Source organism: Halyomorpha halys, unplaced genomic scaffold, assembly GCF_000696795.3.
Source record: "Halyomorpha halys isolate HHAL.00 unplaced genomic scaffold, Hhal_1.1 Scaffold1233.1, whole genome shotgun sequence".
Lineage (NCBI taxonomy): Eukaryota > Metazoa > Arthropoda > Insecta > Hemiptera > Pentatomidae > Halyomorpha > Halyomorpha halys.
This window is the reverse complement of record NW_027110804.1, coordinates 297,773-321,384: the sequence shown is the minus strand read 5'-3', so window position 1 is coordinate 321,384 and position 23,612 is coordinate 297,773. Positions and strand designations below refer to the sequence as shown.

General features: G+C 30.5%; 1 protein-coding gene across 1 annotated transcript in view; it reads left to right on the top strand.

Moving 5' to 3' along the window:
- The window catches only part of Ccn, a gene marked incomplete at its 5' end in the record, with an annotated part of 80,415 nt that overhangs the window by 50,602 nt on the left and 6,201 nt on the right, over positions 1 to 23,612 (top strand). The window contains 1 exon segment of the mRNA XM_067048922.1: positions 15,044 to 15,213. Coding sequence (XP_066905023.1) covers positions 15,044 to 15,213 — 170 coding nt within the window.

Below are 23,612 nucleotides of genomic sequence, written 5' to 3'. Positions count from 1 at the left end.
TGCCTACATTTAACATTACTTCTTTACTTACTTCAACATAATGTCCCTACATTTAACATTACTTCTTTACTTACTTCAACATAATGTGCCTACATCTTCAATACATTCTAAAACTTTTTTTTGCTGGTAGAGTTCAACCAATCAGTTGCCAACTACGAATTTTTGTTTATCAGCTGTGGTGATTTTTTAAATAATTATACATTGGAAAATATAATATATTAATACACATTTTAAGTTCATACATCCTTCCCTTACGTTATATTAAGTTATCGCACGGGAAAAGTATGTTGGTGAAGGGAAGAACTATACATGTTATCTCAGCGGGAGAACGGGAATAGGGGAGAAGGGGAGGCTAATAAGAAGTTATAGGGCTGGAAGGAAGGAGTTCCGACTGCAATAGGAGAGAACTCTGATATATTCGACTCGTGGGGTGTCAGGCTGGGTTCTTTAAAGAAGACACCATCATAAACCAGCCTAAGAATAAGACCTGTTTAACGCCTAAACTTGCAACTTTATTATCTGCCAATGTAAACTTTTTATTGCTGCATTCAAAAAGTTATTACAATAAGGAAAGCATACTAGATTAAAAGTAAGAGTAACAATAAAATAAATATAAACACTAAAAAGATAAAAACAAGCATAAAGCTCGACACATACTCTTTTGGGTGCTTATTCCCCATGCTTTTCGATACAGATTTTTTTACTTTGCTATTTCTTTTTCGATCTTACTATATTTATTTTTTAAATATATATTTTTTATTTTATAGTTGCGATTAGGTATATTTTTTCATTTTAATTCTGTATAGAGTGTTGAAGACACGATTGACAGCCCTTTACTATACAGAGTTTTGAGTATTTCTACATGAAACCTGTTAGAGATTGATAATGGTTTCTTTAGGTAGGTAAATTATTAAAGTGTAAATCATTAAAGTGTTAAAGTGTCATCTTCAAGCAAAGTGTGTGGAATATTTAACTAACATAAAAGACATAATCAATTTTCAGTTCGGATTCTCCTGGATAATCAAATTATCGAACGATGTTGCCAGTTTAGTACTGGCAGTTCCTACAACACAGTACACACATAGTACTAACAGTTCCTAGTTTAGTACTCAGCAGCGTTCACCCATAAAAAAAAAAAAATTGTATTTTTTTTCTTCTACAATTTCAGGACACGTCGGATTAGGAAAAATAAACCTAATAAAACCGTTTTTTAATTATATTCTCTTTAAGAATCCTTCATTGAAAATACCACTTATGTAAGAAATTCCAGAATCAAATTCGGTAGAGAACACCTGGAAGATGTTACAAAGATAACGTTACTACAAACAAAATTCATTCGCATACCAAGTTTCACTCAAACAGGATTTGGATTCAGAATTTGCAAGTAAGTAGTACTTTCTAGTAGACCTGCCTAGTTGTGCAATATTCGGTCAGAAATAATCCTAGGTCTGATTTTTCCCACAAATATGGACATCTATTTTATAGTAACAGAGTGTAAGAAAGGTTGTCTGACCCCAAGGTCATACTCGAACTCAGACCTGAGAGACAAGGAGATAATTAAAGAATTAAGAAAATTATTAAAAACAGTATTAGGTTCTAGATGGACATAAATCACAAAAGGTGATTTAGGAAAAAATGTTGCAGTTAATTGGGAACTGATTTCCCCCGTGTTTGACGTAAGGAAATGTACACATAGCTTTCCTTTGATGATGATAGGATTTCATTTTGCATGCAACATCAATTTAAAATGAGTTATATCTTGAGAAAGGTATATCTTTGAAACAATAGGACCGTTATTGCCAAGTGAATTAAAGTAGGCGCTTTAACTCCCTCGGCTAATGTAACTGCAGCGGCACCGGTTTGAATCTGGTCTGGGGTTTCGACTTTTATTTCTATGGTTGTCCTACGAAATGAAAACTTATCTTCCCTCCAATGTTGATAAACTGTTTATAATTCAAAGAATACAACCTAAAATTAATGAATAATGATTTAGATTGTTAATATAAATAATAATTAATACAGATTATTTTTTTATGAATAAATTTGTCATATATGCCTTTGTGCCAAAATATTTATTTCACCAACTTCCGATATCAAGTATTAGTCTATATTCCACTATGGCAGGAACATACTTGGATGACATGGCAAAAATATATATTATTTTATATGTACACGATCTATAGATTATTCTAGAAATAACATGACGTTAATTATTATGTTAAAGTTCATCGTACTTTCCAAAAAAGATAGAAAGAAAATACATTTTTTTCATCTTATCCCCTGTTCTTTCCTATTTTCTTTAACTAATTCTTTATAGATTTTTTCCACTGTTTCATTCATTCGTTACTCACATTTATATGTATATAAATAATAATGCAATCAATCTACTACTGTCTTGTCCATAGTTAGTAATCAACTAATTTATATTGCCATTCCATTATTGTGTATATGACCAAATTTTTAGTCTATTATTTATTTTATTTTATACGGTCAACTATATACACCTCAGAAATGAAATATACTTTTAAAAGGAAAGTATAAAATACGAAGAAGACATAAAAATTCCATCAATTAAACCACTAAACCTCCGAATGAAAATAAAAAAGCTTTATTGGCCATTAGAGACGATCGAACGGAAAGGTAGACTTAAAGATTGTTGTTATCCTCTCATTAAATTAACTGCGAAAACGGTCCATTTATCGGAAGGATGGCAGTTAAAAGTCATGCTTGAACAATGAAGGGGAATTATGTGAGAGTTGAAAAAGCTGGTAAACTTTTAATGGCCCTCTGTCCTGCTAAAAACCCATCAGGTCTCAGCTAGGCTCCGGACTTCTTTTCATTATGCCCTTCCTTTCCTTAACGACGGCCGTTAGAAAATCATCTACAGCCTCATGGCCAGCCTCCCCTCTAGTAATGCTCCAAAAAAGAAATTATATTGCTGTTCTTCGAAGACAAAAGTTAGTCTATATGATAGTACAACCTTGAGGTCGGCGAACCTTGAGGTTGCTACTTAGAGGATATTAGTGCAACTCTTTATTTTTTTAGACAAAATTTGATAAATCGAAGTGGAAAAGAGGTCGGTTTTAACTTGAGTTACTGAATTTTAGGATTATTGATTTGTTGGAATTATCGAGTTTGCTAAAACTAGATTTTATTATCTCGTTTTCTAAGAGGTATTCGGATAAAAAAATAGTAAACATATTTGCTTTTTTCGTTAATAGAGTTCAAAAGTGAACGAAACTCACCAGCTAACTACAGAGTTTCGCGACCCTCCGATTCGACTTAATCTTTAAACTTTAAGTGCACTAATGTCTCGTGTGCGGGTTAAGGAATTAAATCCATTGGAATACTGGGTTGACTTCGAAATATTGGATTTTTCAAATTATCAAGGTTCGAGTTGCTGAGATCTGGATATAGCGTTTTTTTTTTTTTTTTATGAAGACTTCATTTTTAGACAAATGACATAGAAATAGCATCTATATAACAATTCGTAATTAATCGAAATATTTAACTTTTTTTTTTCATCTTGACGTTAAGGCTTTTAATATTATTTTAGATATAATAAATATCATAAATATAAAAACATTTTTTTGTCATATTGGAAGATCCTTGCTTGACCTTGTGTAATTAATAAAAAGAAAATGGTCCAGGTGTGGACGAAATAACTCAAGTAGAAAACAAACTAATCATTACGATCCAACGTTTCGCCCCACGTTGAAGGACTTCATCAGGTCTTACAAAATGTAGGAAAGCTAAAGACTGAACGATGTATACAGATCTATATAAATCATATAGATCCATATAAATTAATTGTTTGTACCGCCTTCCAAATAGTTTTTAGGAAGCTTTAAGTTTTTTCAAATATAGAAACATTTGTATATTTTTTTCAATTTTACGACAGATATTAATTATCATTAACGGTGTTTTAAGAAGAATTAAAATATGATGGATATAATTTTTCCTCTAGAAAATGGTGGTTAAGTGTAATTCCATATTCAAATGTTTGAGAGCTGTTTTTACGGGAAAACGATATAATTATCCTATTTCAAACATACATTAATTTAAGGTTGAGTGATCAACGTTTGGTCAGGAAAATAATCTAAAGTTGCTTTTCAGTTAAAATAAAAATAATATTTATAAATGCTATCTAACATAAATATAATCGTTTACCATAGTCCAAAATTACAGATATACATTTTTTATGGCATATTGTTTCTTTAAAGGTCGAAAAAGTTTGTATTAGAATTTTATAAAAGAATACGTCGTAATTTTCATAAGCATTGCATTGGGACAGTTTTCTCTTTCAGTGATATAAACTAATTTTTGGATCTAAAGCGTTTCATAAAATAAAATATTCTATTTGAAGCATAAAAAAATTTGTTAAATAAAAAAAAAAGTCCCATGAAATGTCTCATTTTTTTGAAAAAAGATAATATTGTTTTGTTTTCGATAGGATAATATTACGATCAATGTAAACAATATCCTTCGAATCCAATGAAAATAGGATGATAATTTCATATTTATCTTTGAAGGATTGAATCGTAGATAATGGATTTTTTAGATCAAAAACTTGACAGGCGAGAATTAAGGAGTGTTTTTCTCGAGAAAGGAATAGAGCTAAAAATGGACTAATCTTTCCAATTGCTTTCATAGATTGGTGAGGTCCCGAATCGAGAGCTGAGGAATGAACGGAAACTTTATTCAATGGGCAGGCTAAGACTTCATTTATAGCTGTCAAAAAATTGGAACCACAAAAAAAAAGAATTTTTTTATTGTAAAAGAAGGTTGGTGGCATGGCAGAGCTTCAACTTTTCTCAGAAAAAGGTTGGGAACGCTGCCTTTTGTTAATGATTGGATTTCAACGTTATATTAGGGAAATTAATCCTTCCGTATGACTATTTATTATTATTTAAATTTATAAATATTAGTTTTAATAAATAATCCAAGTAAATACTGATGATTTGTTTTATTTCCCACATATTTTAACTTAATGAGGTGATATACAAATAAACTTTTGGTAACATTTATTTTGTAAGAGGGTATGAAATGGGTATCTCAACTCATCGATTCATCTTACTTTCTCTTGCTATTAGCGAAATGATTTCATCATTTCAAGTACTATTAGTCTAAGAGCCCTACAGGAGAAAAGAAATCAGATATTTCTCCCCAATTTTTTATTATTTTAGTGAAAACTATCTTTGATTACTTTCATAAGACTCGTCATTTTTGAGTCTGCCGAGTATAGTTGGGAGAATAAAAAAATGGCAGTTGTTTTAACAATTTATTTGGTAAATATCATGACAAATTAGTAATCCTACGAAGATAAATGTCATAAATTACTTGATAGTGCACTAAAATAGCTTTAGTAAAGGTGTTACTAGACATCTGTACGTCTGATGGTTTCTGAGATGCTGATTTTCTTAAGTAAATTTATTTAAATAAAGATTTTCAGCACATTTTTATTGAAATGTTAATTTTTAAAAAAGTATTTTTCTTGGAACTATAATTCATAAATAACTCTTTTAGAGCTCATATTTTAGCAAATTTATTATACTTTAAATGATATTCTATTAGATTTTCTATTTTTGTAGGTAGTTTTAAAGATATAGGCCTCCAAATGAAAAATTTACTTATTTTGACATTTTAAAACAACTGCCATTTTTTATTCCTCTATTTCCATAATTTTTTACCAGTAATTATAAATAGTTTTCATTAAAGTAATCATAAATAAGGGTGAAACAACTGACTTTTTTCTTGGCTCTTGTACTATGTGCATTGAACGTTATTAAACGTATTCACTTATTTACCGAACCCTGTGAGAATTGCTGCTTAGAGCTCATCATAAACCGTATTATCCTATGGTATAATTATAATATTTCAATTTCAGTTTTAAATCTATAAAAAAAAAAATCATTCTAAAAATCCAAATGAAATTTATAGTGTTTAAATGTCATTGAATCTGTTATATTTTTCGTATCATTGCAAGCATTAGTTTTATCCAATCCTAAATGATACTGAATTTAAAAAAAAAAATTTAATAACTTTATTGAAATTTACAACTGTATATTACATTTAGTAAATATGATCTTAGTTAAAATGGCGTGTCACAGGCGTATAGAGCAACTACCCACTGGTAGCACTCTAATGACATTTTATATTAGCTGGTCTCGTGGCCATCTTCTTTTCAGGCGCTTCGGAGGATTGTCAGGAATGGAAGAGGAAACAAGGTTTGAAACTAGGGGGTTTGAGTGGTTAGGGAATTTATAATGGAAGGTGTGATATCTGGTTCGGGCTAGATCGGTTACATAGGGAACGTTAAGGTCTTTATATATGATTTTATTTGTAACAAAGTAAGGAGCATTGAACATTTTACGAAGGATTTTGGATTGTAAGGATTAAATACGAGAGGAATTCGAAGGTTTAGTGGAGCCACAAAGCTCAACTCCATATGTCCAGATTAAAAAAAAATTTAATTAAAAAAAAAAAAAAGAGCATACGAAATATGTAATATAAGAATTCAAATATTTGACAATAAATTCATAATTTAAATGCAATAAAAACCTAATTCAAGGATGCTTTTATAACAGGAGCTGGAATAAGAAAACTTTAAAAGTCTTCTCTCCAAATGTATACAATACGATTCATTCAAAACTTTTTGTCGTAGAATTGAATTAAAGAATAGCAAGAAAACTTGGGGCAGGAAAGGTATGAAATTAATTCTTTAATAAAGTCACACGATTTGTCCCCAACTTGTGAAAATTTTACAGTATTATCAGCAACGCTCTTCAATTTTATAATAAGAATTTACTTAATTTTCTTTTAAATTAACATTTTGTTTTATTCATGGATATACAACACAACTTCTATTTGAACATTTGATGCTCAGAGTTATCTTTTAACTATAATCTAAAATAAAATCAACTAAATGTTGATATTTAAATCATAATTAACCCATGGAACATTTAGTAATAACAAGATGATGTACATCTTGTATGATGAAGATCAAGATGTTAAATCTGTATTTAACCCAATTAGGTTGAAATAAACATAGAAGAAGTTTATTGAGAAATCGTACATATATCTGAATCAATCTTAATACGTTCATATGTATGAAGTAATAACGTCGCAGAACTATAAATAAATAATTGAATTAAATATACCGTTAATACAAATATAGTGTAGAGAAAAATTATGAAGGTGGTCGGTATGTGGTCAAAAAGGAACGAAAAATAGTTAGCAACTATTCATTTCCAGACATTTCGCCCCAAATTTCCTTCATATTCAGTTACGGTAAATTATTTTATATAAAATAAAGAAACGTAATAATTACTGTAAATGTAAATAAAGATAGTAAATGAATAAGCATAGTATGGACTGTACATTACACATATAATTTATAGCAAACCCTGAAATTAATTATATCAGTTACAATTATAATAATTATAAGAAGATTCAAGGAATTAGTTTTTTTTTCTCTAGCATAGGGTATTCTTTTTAAATTTTAATAACATTGGAATTTTCCAAACAGCCAATTATAAATTCATTTATTTGTATTACCATTATTTTCACCATGGTTGGGGGGTCAAAGCTATTCATTTTTGGGGCCGCCACTCAATCACAAAAGTCAAAGTCAATAAAATCAAAATTAAATAAATATCACGAAATTTTAATTTTTCCTAATTTTAAAATGACGTTTCTCAAAAAAGCTAAAACCTATGTTGAGATTTAGGTGTAGAATTATTAATTGGACTGTCCTGAACCAAATTTAAAAAAAAATGTTTGCATATACTTCCAAGATTTTTTTTTTTTTTTTCAGAAAATTCAAATACAAACGCCAATATTTTCAACATCTGGCGTTCCACCACTACCGATTGAAAGAAAGATGCAATCAATAAAATATTTTAAGTTGAAAAATAGCTCTGCGAGGTTCATGCCCTTATCAAAACCTTTTGCGAGCTTTGGCGAGTGGCCACTAAAAACAAATGGGAAAGCTGCTACCAAAATTTTGAATGAAAATTGGCTCGATTTAACTTTTTTGATCATATTGAGGAAAAATTAGAAAACAAAACATACTCTGTTCAAATTTCTACTCGTGGCCGACCAAGAAAACCGTTTATGGAATGCTCTGAAAAAAAAAAAAAACCTATGCCCATGATATTTTGAAAAAAATAGACAGCAACACACTCCCAAATCGTCTAGGACAAATACTTGTGGGGATCTAATGGGGAATCTCCTTATCATGTCTGATCCCTTCATTTCTTCACAGAGAAATATATCAAAAAAACATTAAAAAGTTGATAAAGATATTGAAGAGTTCCTCACGGGACATGAGGGTTTCCGAACTAAGCTCGCCGCACATGGCATAAACATTGATCATCTATGTCCAATTTATCAGGTTCCTGAGACCGCCGAGCACGTCCTACTTGTCTGTACCGCCTATGAAGCACTGAGAGCCAAGATGATGAGGGAAACAGGACCTTATGTTCTGTCTGAGAGCGATCTTCCTGAGCTGATGAAGAAAGAAAACTACCCGCACTACAAGACCTTCGTGTATGGGTGGAAGGAGGCTATGGGCCCTACTCACTTCTCTCTGGGTAGGAGAGAATAAGCTACACCAGCAAGGCCTCAGGAAGAGAGCAAGATTTATTTTGTAGCAAGAGCAAGCTATGTGCACAGCTATGTAAATGTTTGTCATATGCAGCAATGAGTTGTACCCACTGCTGCGAACACCCGTATTGCCTAATAGGCAGGGTAGGGTGATAAATAAATAAATAAAATAAAAGATACTGAAGGTTTTTTAATGGTTTAAACACTTCGAATAAAAGTTTAAACGATTTTATTTCAAATTTGGAATTAGATACGTCAGATTCAGACTCTGATGATTTGTTGCGATTTTGTATTAATATAATTATTATTGTTTTTATTATGATACTTTGATTTTACTTTTACCTCAATATATACATATTTTGAACCCTTATATTATGTCTAAATATTTTGCCATGATTTGCATAAACTATTAAATATAATTTGTTTTATTTACAGAAAAAAAAAATTGTATTTATCTCTAGAAACTAACTAGCTATACTTCCCGTCGTTGATGGGTTATTATTAAACACCAGACCAGTCAACCTCCCCATCCATTTGGGTATGTTGGTAATCTTAAAAACGTTTCTTGTAATAATTCGTTAACTACAGATTTCTGTTCACCAACTCCATATACTCGAAGCACTGTGCAACACTGCCAGTTGGTATCAGAATGGTATGATGGCGCCCAACCACTGAGCTACTGACGGCCGAGGCATAGGGTTGAAATAACAAAAAAATTAATTCTAACAGCAAAGAAAAACTTGCTTTACAGGCTGGAAATAATAATATGTTTTTTAGTTCAGAGTAAATAAAAAAACTGAAATCAAACATTAAGTTGAGAAGCAATAAAAGAAAGTTGATAAATTAACCTTTTCTTTTCTTGAAGCATAGGTCTAAATATTGTTAACAGTTTTAATTATAACGGCTTACAAAATCACGGCTGGATGGAAAAAATATTTTTAACTTTTAAAAAAGGAATAACAGCTTCAGTGAACAAAGGCTTGTTTGGAAAGTAATAAGTAACAGAACACAATTTGTCTCTTTTCCTTCCTTGTTTTTTTGTAACGTCATTACTTATTCAAAGGTTAAGATAAGCTTAATTACACCTTAACTTCTCTTTGGCCGATATTTTTAAAAAGGAAACTTATTCCAAAGTTTTGTTTTCTGAACTTAGGCCTTAGTTATGTACAAAGTATTCTCTGGACAAACTTAGTAATTAATTGTCTAAATTTAAATTATTCACGTTACAAAACGTTTTCAGATGTATAGGTTTCTCTAGATAGTATTTAGGACGTATAGCATAGCATTATACTCTTTCATAACACATAATTCTAATATACAGACAACAGACAATTATATTAATCGGATCAATGAATTTTCTTTTCATTATTCTTATAAAGTAATCTTCATGAATTTTATTAACATAATCTTAATAAGGTCGAATTAGGCCTTTTCATTATTTTAGTCAACGCCTTAGTTTTACGCATATAGCTTTATTCTGGGCATACATTCTTCCCCAGATTTTATCCCTATTGACATCAACTTCTTTTTAATTTTTTTTTTACTTTTCTCAAAATCGTTAATAAAATAAAAGGATGAAACTTAATTTTCATACGAAGAAATTAGGCTGCTATTTGTATGAAATTTTTTAAATAAATTAAAAAATTGAGACAGTCAATTTATATAATTACGTACTAAACTTCATAGATCGATAATAGAATTTGAAATCTTAGTTGATGATATATATTGAAGGCATCAAAGACTCAAGCATAGAATTATGATAACTTTAAAAATTTATAATAGAACGTTTGGTCATAAATCTTTATATTTAGAATTTTCTAGTTATTTATTTTCTATTTTGGGGGAAAAAATAATTCCTGATTATTCTTTCTGTAATTGAGTTATAGTTGAAGTAGTATAATTACCAGAGCGAAGGGTGAAAGGTCGGGAACTATTCCAACATTAAAACTTGAAATAATGTGGTTAAAAACCAAACCCCAGCAGGACTAATTGGGTTGCTGAAATTTATTTCTCACGACTCATCGGCCTTCAACTGAGCGGGCGTTCATTAACAATGAAAATGAATTGTCTTCTCTTCAGCCTCCACCAGCAAAGCCTTTCATTAGAGATAAATTCAATTGTAGGATAATTAATGCTAAGAGATAAAAGTTATTTACCATCATTACCATCAGTCTGAAATGACTACGTTAAAATCGTGAAATGCAATTTTGAAGGAATAATTATAGTTTTAACTTACAAAGGGAATGTACGCAGTTTCCGTTGCCAAGTTTTAATAAAAATGTCTTTTGATTATACACGATGGTATAAAAAACATACATGTTCAAATGTATCGTTCAATGAGCTCTATGAGCTAGAAGAAACAAAAGCAAATCAAGGTAATACTGCTTTATTTTATACATCGAGTTAAGAAATTGATGTTGGATATCGTTTTCTACCAAAATATTTTTTTTTCGGAGTAAGTTATAAAATACAATAACAGAGTAGAAATACTTTATTTATATGAAGGAAGATATAGATTTATACAGACGTCAATGACGTCATGTACCATTTATACTACTAATTATTACTTGTCTCCCTTCGATAATTAATTTCAAACAGTGATCTTAAACTATGGTTATTTTAAGTGATTTTCCACCTCTCATCACTATGTTTTATTAATTCCATTCTGTAAAATTATTTACTTTATGTCATTCTGTTTATATTTTCTGTATTCATTGGTTGTTATCTTGTTCTGTTCTTAGCCCTGATGAAGGCTAGAAATTCTAGCCGAATCGTTGGCACGATTAAATAAGTTACTTCAACTTATTTATGTTTTAATTTGACCGCACCCCCCCAACTATCTTTTCCTCGTATAAAAGTCAAACGTCATTAAAACTTTATGAAAGCTCGGTACCAAGAGTTTTGTAACTACTGCCAATGAGTTTGCCTGATTTCAGCAGGTTCAAAACATTAAATTTGAACATGAAAGATTCTACCAGAGAATGATTTCTAATAATAAAGCCCTAACGACCCGAAGATTCGATGGCGATACCAACAATCGCTGTCTACATACATCTGTCCAGTGATGGCCGTCCAAACCCTGATCTACAAGATCATTCTTGAAGCAATCCTCACATCTACGTTTCGGTCTATCCCACTCGGACATGTACTCATCGGTAGGGATATGTTTTTTACTAATCCCAATGACTTTACGCTCATCTTATCACTATTCGATAATATCACTATTTAAGATGGTTCTGATGATCAACTACTCATGCATCATGACACCAATGAGGATGTAGGTGTAGGAAAGAAACTTACAAGAGGGGATTTAGAAAATACTGCGTGAAGACGTTCCCATGAATCAGAACAATCTTAGAAATCATTAGAATATCTGCAACACGATAAAGATGTGTGGGATAAGCAATTAAAAACCTTCAACCTGGGATGCTACAAAAGGAATAAAGTAGCTATCTCTGTCCTATATCGGATTGGGAATGCTAAATACACACAAAAGCTACAATAATAATCATATTTTTAAATCTACCGTAATATCGGTAAATTACTGCAGAAATACCAAAATAATTTTAATTAATAATAATCAATATTAGATAATAATCATCAAGTAATTTCGATCTGATTTTCTTTGTATAAAGATAGCATATTTATTGATATTAAACAAATAAATTTAAAAGGGTGATTAAAATCTTTACAAGTTGAAATACTAATATTTTTAAATATATAAAAACGAACCTTAAATTATTTATTGGTGAATTTACCACACTTTCTCTATTTTTTCAGTTCGTCTCAGTATTACCATCATGTATTATTCTAAAAACTGTTTTATTGAATAATATCTCGTATTGTCTCACTTAATGGGTATTGTAATAAAGATAAAAGAGTACATTCACAATAATGGATTATTAAAATTAAAATTATTATATAGTAATTACTTATAAAATTACTAACGTTTATAAATTAGACATTGTATTGCAAAGATAGATAAATAACGCCAATGAATAATCGAAACATTATAGTAAAGAAATGATTTTAAACAATTTAAGGACTTGTACGAATTAGTGATTTACCAAATGACAAATATATTGTTGTGTGGTTAGACCAATTGTTTTTTTTATAATCTTGAAAATAAGCTGGGCTTATAACCACTAATTCAATATTCCATATTATTTAATTTTTTTTTAAATTATTGTCCTCAATCGCAATAAATTCATATTTTATTTATGAATTAAAGGAAGCATAAAAGAAAATGTTTTCACTTAGATGGATTATCTTCAATAACAGAAACGTATATTCTTTCTTCAAGAGACATATTAGGGAAGGCTTTCAGGTTTATTGTGGCTTTACTATCTTTTTTATTATAGGACAACAATTACGAGAAAACCATCCTTCCACCTTAACCTAGACTCTCCTTGGCTGAATACCGACTTTAGCTCTGAATCTAGGACATTTTCTTTATTTTTTCCTCGAATCAGGTAGGTGTTTTCACGAGATTTAGAATTATACGAGTTATAAAAATTATATTTCATATTTGTTTTAGTTTCTGAATTTATTATATTGATTATTTATTATAAAGATTCAAAGATATTATAGTTCTTCATAGATATTAATCCTCTTTTGGGCAACCAGTCAATAAAATAAACAAAGTTATTTTTTTTATATTGTTATTTTCTTTTTATCTAGGTTGAAATATACAATATTTAGAAAAACTAATTAATAGGTATAGTTTCATTACTAGAGATTTTTCAAAAAAGTGTCCCCTTACTAAATCATGGTTTTTGCGTTATTTTTAATGAAAGTTGGTAACCCTTTTGGTACTAAATCGGTTTTATGAGATATAAGAAACAAAAAAAAAATTTTTTTATGTGTTTGAAAACTAATTTTAACAAACAATCTATAAGAAGTACTCCAGTCACAGTTGCTGGGAATTAGATCAGGGTGTGCACACATTATTTTTCGATTTCAAAGCAGCCTTTGATTCTGTAGAGAATGTCTTTGGAATATCATTACTGAGATGGGAATCTCTGGGAAGTTGTTAATACTGACAAAAGCGTGTACGAATGATCCCAAATGCAGAGTCCTGATACAAGAAGACGTATCCGAGCCCTAGGAGAACAAGTCAGAGACAAGAAGATAGACTCTCACTATTCCTGTTCAACTTAGCCCTATAAAAAGTTATTAGAAGAACAATACGTTAAAATGTGAAGTACACGTCGGAATGAAACATAAAGTCTTGGCGTACGCGGGCGACATTGCGGTCCTACGAAGTAACCAAGATGACATCGAAAAACTCGCAAATACTCTATTAAGAAAAACAGAAGAATCTGTCTTGCAAGTAAATAAAAATAAAACAAAGTATATGTAAGGCGAAAAATCCACCCTAAAGATATGGTCTACGTGGATAGCAAATCAGTTTCAAATACCTCGGCTCCACAATAACATCAATAAATGATCTGCGGGCATAGATAGACCAGCGTATAACAAGACTGAACAGAACCTTCTTCTCCTGCCTTGAATACTCAAATTCCGAAAAATCTCTAGAAATCTTAAACTAAGGGCAATGTTATGATAAATCCGGCTCTGCTAAACGGTTGCGAGACCTGGACTCTAACAGGGATCCTATAAAGCGGAATCGACAGATTTGAACGAAAAGTCCTTAATACAATTACAGGAGCGATTTGGAATCAGAGCCTTAACACGTAGAGGAGAAGAACTACAAGATCTACTACTTCTACAAGTCTATAGAATTATACAAAAACTATACAAAATAAAATATTAATATCAGTAGATTCTTAGTTGATTGTATGTAATTAATTGTAACAACGTGAATCAAATGGCGGTAAAACGTCACACATTCCAAACCATGTTATAGTAAGTAAACTTTATAGTAAGCAGATATTTCAGAACCAGATATTTCAATAGTTTAGTCAATTTAGATTAGTCAATGTTAAATAACACTTGAGAAAAGAAACTGGCTAGTATTAGTACTACTCTCATCAGTAATGAAATTGATAAAAATGGATACAAAGAGGTAAGTTTTATGATATCGGGGGAGAGGATTAGGTTTCAGTTAAAAAGTATTCTGGTATATTCAAAAAATCATCGGGTCAAATTGTTCGAGAGTAAAAAGGTAGGCAGGCTCAAAATCCAATAAGTTATTATATAATTTTAAAATAAAATAATTGTAGGAAGATGGGTCCGGTTTGTATTCAAAAAGGCACAAAAATTATTTATTAGTCACCAACGTGTCGACTCATTTTGCAGGGGTTTATCAGGAATTTTTCTGTTCTCTCTGTACCTTGATGACCACCATTCGGACCAACTTCCTACAATTTATTACATATGGTCAATTGATATATTCTAATACAGTTTCATACTAATGATAATTAAAAGTGTATAATCAAACCAAACAGAAACCTGATTTGTTTTTTTGTTTCAGCGGAGCTTCCCCCAGATTGCAGCTACTCGCCGTGGTCCGGTTGCAGCAGCGAGTGCGGTACCGGGCTGTCCAAGCGGAGCGGAGGCTGCGGAGACGAGACCCGGCTCTGCCAGCACAGGCCCTGCCCCGGCCCGCTACCTTCCCTCCCGCCCGCTCACCATAGGCTAAGGGTAGGTGTCATCTTGAGTTCAAACCGAAGTAGCAATGACGGCTGATCGTAAACTGGAAGAATTCATGGATATTTTAAAAATTAATTGTAGGAAGATGGTCCGGGTGGCGGGAAAAAAGGTACCAAAAATAGCAGAAAAAACTAATTAGTAACTAATATTCCGCCTCACAGCAGGGCTTAATGAGAACAAGATACAAACGTTCTAAAGTATAATAAGAATATACAAAGAATTAATTGTTTGATATGATGACCTGGCCAACTCTAGTACTATACTTTAACATTATAAATAATCCTTACAGTCCAAAATCCTTCTTAAAATCCTTAATGCTCCTTACTTTGTCACAAATCAAATCATCCATCGGTACCTCAATGTCCCATATGTTGCCGATTTGGCCAGAACCAGATACCAATCCTTCCATAATAAACTTCCCAACCACCTAAACCAACTAGTTTCTAACCTGGCTTCTCCTTCATTACCTAATAATCCTCCTAAGCGTCTGAAAAGAAGATGGCCTCGAGAACTTTTCCTTTAAAAATGTTTTTGGAGTTCTATCAATGGGTATATTCTCAACATGTTTGTATCATGTCATAATATCACAGCAAATTTACTTGATGTGTATATATGTATAAAGTTGTAAATAACAATATAAATTATTTTAAAAAAACATTATAAATATCATTTATTGGTATTTAATTTAAACAATACTTTAAATAAGTATCCCAGTAATCTTCTCACATCAATTTAGTTCGGGCAAAACGTTAATTGTTGTTTTGAATAAATACAGCTTGTTATTTTTTTTTTTCATTTTATATTTACCTGAGTGAATCTTAACAAATTAATTCGTATGGCGAATCCCTTTTAAGTAAACTAAAATAACAGAAAAGCTATTTATTGGTAGTTAACTTTTTGTAATACTGTGCAAGAATCAATCAGGGATAAATCAGAAAAATATACAAAAATTGTAAAAGTTTGATAAGGTTGAATGAATACTTTTAAAAAAGATAATTATTATAAATAATTAAATAATAATTATTTTCTTTCTCTTAAATCCTTTTAGTTTTACCATATTTGATACCAATTTGATTAATTATTATTTCAGTACTTATTACTATGATACCAATTCAATCTTATCAATCATTACTGTACTTGTTATTGATTTTTCTTCCATTGATTTATATTTATAAGTAATATGTGATAAAATTGAATACGTACCATAATAATAAGTACAGAAATAATAGTTAATCAAATTAGTATCAAATATGGTAAAACTAAAAAGATTTAAGAAGCTGAAAATAATTATTCTTCAATTATTTATAATAATTATCTTTTTAAAAAATATTCTATAAATACTCATATAAGCTTATCATACTTTTACAATTTTTGTATATTGTTCTCATTTATCCCTGATAAAGCCCTGAAAAATTATCTTCATTTATTAATAGTTTTTCTACTATTGTGTGTAAATGTTTTTACCACCTACCGGACTATTTTTCAATAATTAATTACAGACGGTAAACTAATTAAATCTGATTTTTTTTTTTAAAATAAACGTTCTATTTTAGAAGTTTCTCGCTGATATTCCTAGCCCTTCTATTTGATTCATTCAGTGCTGGAAAGAACAAAAATTCAAATAACAGCCCTTAAATCAACCGACTCTTTCTGGGACTATAATTAAGCCAATTAAGGATCACGGTCTGTAATTAAAGGACATCATCAAGTGTTCTCCGATGAGAAAACCGTTGACGGTTAATCAATTACTCTTCCGTATGTAGCGTATCCATCAGAGAGAAGAATATATAAAATAAATTCTGAATACATACTGATTGGTGTACTCTCTTGGCCCAAAGAGAAATGGCGAGTATATTAATCCCAACCTAAGGGGATAAAAAAGCTCATTAAATAAAAAAATAATAAACTAACCATGCTGCTCAATAAATATTTGCGATGATATTAGTTCAATGAAATTTACTGGGTGCACATGCTCAACAATTCTGGTCAGTTGCCTTTAAATTCTCCAGTGAAATCTGACTTATCCCATGAATTTTTAGAGTTTAATTATGGCCGTTAGAAAATAAATGATTAAATAAAAATAAATGATATTTGAAATTAATATCAGTTATGGAAGCATATGAGCATCAAAGACCGAACTTAACTTTTATCGCGGCTATAAAAAAACTTCACTTAATATCTGAAAAATCCCCCAGCTGTTCATTTTAAATGTAACTGGCTCCTTTCACTTATGCGATTTATCGAGGATTACATTCTATAGGCTGCATTAGTAATTTAGAGGCGGTAGGAATAACAGTAATAAGGGAATCATGAAACCATCGGACAAAAAATATAACTTATTCCATAGCACACATAAATCCTCAACGAGCCATTTGGTGCTGAGAATCTGAAGCCATAAAACAGCAGGTCGATATCATTATCAGTGATTTCTTCCGTTTCTTGATCTCCTTTGCGATATTTTTCTCATGAAGAGCTCATCAAAACACTATCTGGGTCTTAACATGCAGATAAACCCCATATCAGCTACTTAAGTCTTCCACTTTATCACTCTGACGAGAATTTCAAGAGTAATGTTCACCAAGGCATAAAAGTAATATGAAGGAAGAAAATCTACTGTTTTCTCAAATTCAGTATTAAATATTCTTATTAATAATAGCATAGCAACAATTAATCTGGTAAATTATTTAATTAATTAGCTACAAATTAACTATTAATTTACAAAATGTAAGATTAGTTTAATTTATAACTAAATCCTTAAAGCCATGAGGAATGTAGAAAAAAAAAATGTTGTCCTTATTGTTATTTACCAGAGACAGTCGACTTCAAAAACGCAATTTAAATGCATGAGTTCAAACTAATATTTTATAATTTTAATCGTGAAAAATTACTTTGTAATGAAAATGGCAATCAAGGCGATTTGAAGGGTTGTAGAACATTTGATATGTATTTGTCCACTGACTTGAACTGTATGTCCAAAGTATTGCTTTCTTTGAACAAAACTTACTTCAAAGAAGGATTTTGGCTTCCTATATATATATATATATCTACTTATGGTGAAGAGATGATGAAAATTAGTACAAACAAAAAAATGAGTCTTGAGTTATCAGGGAGCTTAGATTTTGTAGGCCCCTTCTTGTTCAGAATAGTTTTTAAAATCAAATTTGTTGACCTGATTCTTAAAACACGCTTGCTCAATTAAATTTCAGAATATTTACTGTGAAACTTTATATCATATATAAATGATTGACCGAATTATTCCAAATTATGAAGAAGATGGTCAGGGAGGCGGCCAAAAGAAAAAAATAGTTAACAAGTATTTATTTTCCGACGTTTCGCCTCACCCATCTTTTTAGCCCTGATGAAGCTCAACAAAGTGGGCCGAAACGTCGAATAAATAGTTGTTATCTATTTTTTTTTCTCTTTTGACCGCACCCCAGACCATCTTATTTATAATTTGAAAATTTATAGTTGTGAAGTAGTCTAAATGAACAGTTTAGGAAATTATTCTCAAGGTTTGAAATAATGCTGTTGAAGTCTATTAATAAGACAACTGAAATTTAAAAAATATAAAATAAATGACTTTTTAGTTCTATTATTTATTTTGAGATATGTCTCTATTAAAATTTAAAGATTAATTATTTTCCGATATATTAAAAAAATCAAATAAGTTATTTTTTATTTGATTTTAATTTACAGAAAAGGTATATTTTCTGTCATCGATTTTAGGTCTTCATCAAGAAAAATAAGTGTGTCATCAAATGTTTAACTCATGAACTGAAGTAAGTTTAAATATCATGCAATATATTATAATTCTGCTAATTTATTGCCTAGCGGCCACTTGTCTAAATTATGGCCAAGCTGGGCAGGGTAAAACATTCTAATATCCAAAGCTCCCGGAATATATAGCCGGGTGGGGTTTCCCAATTCCCCATATTTTTCTTTAAATATAGTTTTAAACTAAAACAAATGATCGAATTCTGATGATGTTCTTTTTACTAACATTTACCTATATATTAAACATACTGTGGAAGTATTGCAATCGTGATAATTTTGAATCTGAAATGATTTCAACGGTAATACACTTTTGAGGTTACCGGAGTCCAAAATACCAAGTCTCTATGTGTGAACAACCCAGCTCAAAAACGAAAGTTCGTACGAATCTGAAATTAAGTATTTAAGGTAGGTACATGGCATTTTATAGGAACCTTTTTCGTCAAAATCGATTTACTGGAACTGCAACTTTATTTCACCGAATTCACACTTGTTTTTCATTTGCTCAAGAGCTCCTATAATGATTTTAATTAAACTATTTTTTTTTTCTATTTACAATGTTGAGGCGTTCACAGTTGACCGTTGATAGATATGAGGAGAAGATGGTGGGAGGTACGGTCAGCGGTATAAAACTTATTTATTTGTGCCGACGTTTCGATTGAATCTCAGGCCTTCATCTAGGCTAAAAATACAAATCGAAATAACAACCTCGTTTCAAAGAAATATAAATAAACAAACTTGGAAATATAAATAACAATAAATTAATTATACATCAGTTTATACTTATAGAAAAAATATATAGAATTATTGAGATAAGAATTATACAAATAAATGATAAAAGAAAAAAAAATTAAAAACAGGAAGTGTTAAATTTTATAGAGAAATAAACACAATGAAAGGTGCGGAAGAAAATTTAAATAATGAGTAACTGAATTAACATAATGAAAAACAATTTTTTGTATTTATTAATTTATTTCTATTACAACTGTACATTATAATACAAACAAAAATTAACACAGAGCAAGATCGAAGTGGCATAGGACCAGATTTCCAACTGACAAAACATATTACACCAAATCGACTAACAAACTAAAAGTAGGAATCAGAAAAGTCAAAATGTATTTAACTTTAATCACAAACATTTGGACAACACCTCTCTAAAAACTTTATTCCTCATCCTGATATCCTCAACCCAATTCACCTTGAATGTATTAAAGCAGAACTAAATATTCTCCAACTCCAAATGACCCTCCCACCCAAAGCATTTCATCCTTCTGAAATATCTAGTATCATTAAATGATTAGCTACCCAGAAAGCTCCTGGATACGACGAAACAACCCACATCCTAAAACTTATTCCTCGGAAAGCCATCCTATTCCTCATCAACATATATAACGCCGTCCTCGGTTCCACATATTTTCCAGACCCATGAAAATTATCTAGAGTTATAATGATTCCCAGACCCAAAAAGCCACCAGAACACCTATCACCCTATCGTCCTATCTCTCTATAACCGATCATGGGCAAAATTCTCGGAAAACTCATTAATTAAATTAAGTAGCTATCAGAGATAACAGACATTCAGGGAAACCTGTTTCAAAGTTTCTGAACAAAACTTGAAGTTCCAAAAGACGGTAATGGGACGGTAATTACAACTCTCTAGGCTAAATAAGAGAAAAAACTTCCCATGTTTTGATTGCTCCTTATGGACTATGATAATAATAATAATAATGATAATTTTATTGAAAAACACTAGACCCTACATCCATGTCTGCATTTTCCTCTTGGTCAGAGACCATCAGAAGAATATCAACAGACTATTTTACTCTGTTCTTTATTACCCTTGAAGTTTCCGTACCCAACGGAATGTCACTTTCTTAGATAAATGAATTAATTACCTAAGTGGAAGAAGGCAAGTGTTTCCTGCTCTGAACGTTGATGAAAGTAATTGAATTAAGTTTCATTGAAGCAATCTTTCCAGACCACGAAGTGAAAACAGTAAAATAATCTAGCAAATGGAAGCTGGAAGAGTTGAAGCCTAATGGTTGGCTAATGTGCTCTCTCTCTCTTTGATCAATAGACTTATTCTACTGACCAATCTACTTGAGCTCAAAACACATTACTATTGTTATCCTACTGCAAGATAATACTTTATTTTGTTTTTGGTATTTAAGTAACTTTATATATCCAGATATATTAAACGCAGGTGTCTTCATTATCAAAGTTATAGGAATTGTTTTCAGTTTTGGAAAGTTTTTAAACTACATATGAATTCATAATTGTCGAGATGAATTCATAAGTAACACTAAGTACAACAAGAACAAACAGGATACTTTGAAAGGTATTGAATACTCAAACCGGTATTGAGTAGAAGAACAGAAAGCCATAGATTTATCGGCAGACGGTTCGAGGACCTCAGGATGCAACTTTCAGGAATACTAGTAGACTCAGAAAGATTAATTCGTGAATAAGAAATAAAATTCCTGATATCATCTGTACTGTAATATAAGATAAAATTCGCTTTTGGACAGTTCTGGAGGCTTAACCTTGTCTCTAACTAGGAAAGACTGGATATCCCACCTATCATCACCAATCTATTTAGACAAGAGTGATCAAATTTAAAATCGAAATTTATTCGGTCCATACCGAAATTCGACTAACTCGATATCGAAATGATATTGAATCATTTCAGTGATAAGAAGGGGCACTCTCGCTCATTTGAACAAAGAGACCATAATCTTTCTGATTTTCAAAAAATAGTATTACTGAAAAGAAAACAATTCACAATAAGAAACAAAAAATCAATGAAAAATATTAAAATTACTACTATATATTTCATTTGCGTAATAATATTTTCCAATAATTAACAATTATCCAAATTCATGGATGATTATTAATGGATTTTATTAACTGTAAAATTTCTAACTTAAAAATATTTTTTTGTAAACTATACTTAATATAAATCGATAAAAAAATATCTGGTGGCCATGCGCATAACATAATTTTCACAACCACTCTGCATCGATTTGAAATATTTCTTGCTCCTTTCAAAACACCAACTTCTTTACAATTTATGATAGTAATACTTTCTTTGGCTTTATTTCAATTTATATAGTAAATGAAAAACTGTCATTCCGATGTTAAATACGTAACATCAGATCCTTAAAACTTTGAGCAGATTTAACATTTTTGAGCTGGGTTGTCACACAAAGAGAACATCTTGATTGGTTATCTCGACACCGGGAGCCTCAAAAAGTGGATTTATGTTTAAATGTTATTCTAAATTTTATAAAGTTTACTTTATTTTTCATAGTATATGAAGAAGACTTTTTTTTAAGCTAGTTACTTATTTTAAAAGCCTCGTTATGCTTACTATTTTTTTTAAAGCCATTTTGTTGTATATTTATACACCTTCTCTTAGCTGCATAAGTCTATACATTGTAAAATACAAAAGGTCGGAGTAACGTTGTTATATCCACGATTACCAATAATGTGCTGATATTCTTCGTTCCTTTTTCGCCTGAAGGTTTTCACAACAAAAAGGAAAATAGCCAAAGAGTTTTCTTTCTCTCGTTCAAATCGTTGGGATCAGATGGTTCGGATGAAAGGCCTATTAGACCACATTCGGACAACCTTTTCTTGGCATTGTGTGGAAAAACATCCTTTGCAGACCATTCACCTACCTTTTTACATTTTTGGTGACTCTTCGAGTTCTTCCAAATCTAATAGACACATACTTTATCGGTAATGGGCCTTAGTAGCTTAGAAAAAATATAACACGCTAAAACTGATTTGTTTTGTATCTTGAGCGCGAAAAATTAAATCTATACGGTTCTTCGACCAAAACATTGTTTTGTTTTTTTCAGGAAAAATTAAAGGAATTTAAAGAATAGATTTAATATAGTTAATTTAATACAGTTCTTCAAAAATAACTTATTTTTGGTCATATAAATCCTAACAAAATGATAAAATTATTAAGTAAACTACTCTTATAGATTTTTCTTTTTACACATAACACGATGACATATTGATTCAGCTCGCCAAAACTCATGTTGGCAGAAGTTATTGAAAATAATTTTTTTTTTTTTTTTTTTAAGGAAGCTCAATATTTTTAAGCGTTTTGATGTGAAGTGCTGTTTATCATATTAAATTGATCCGTTTTTAAATTTATTACATTTGTTATAAAGAGAGATCTTTACATCTTCTTTCCATCCATATGAATAACTACGGTATTATTTTAGAAGGTCCCTAAAAAATAATCTATTACAAAGTTCAGGTTTCTTACAGAGAACTTAGGTTCCAAAAAACCTTGAAACACAGATGGTAAAGGAAATTAAGTAGTCAAAGAAAAAAGTAGTAAATAGTAAACCTATTTTTAACCAAATCAGCTTTCAATTTTTCGAATTTAAAACAGATTTGAAGGTATATAAAACATAATTTGCGTTCAAGAAATAGTAAGTATTAGAGTGATCTTTATATATATATATATATAAAGATCACTCTTTAAAGAATTATTTTTCTTATATATATATTTATGTTTCTTGAAATCAATGAAAAATTTTATTGATTAAATCAATCAGAAGTTTAAATAAAACACCTCATCTACAAAAATTTAAACT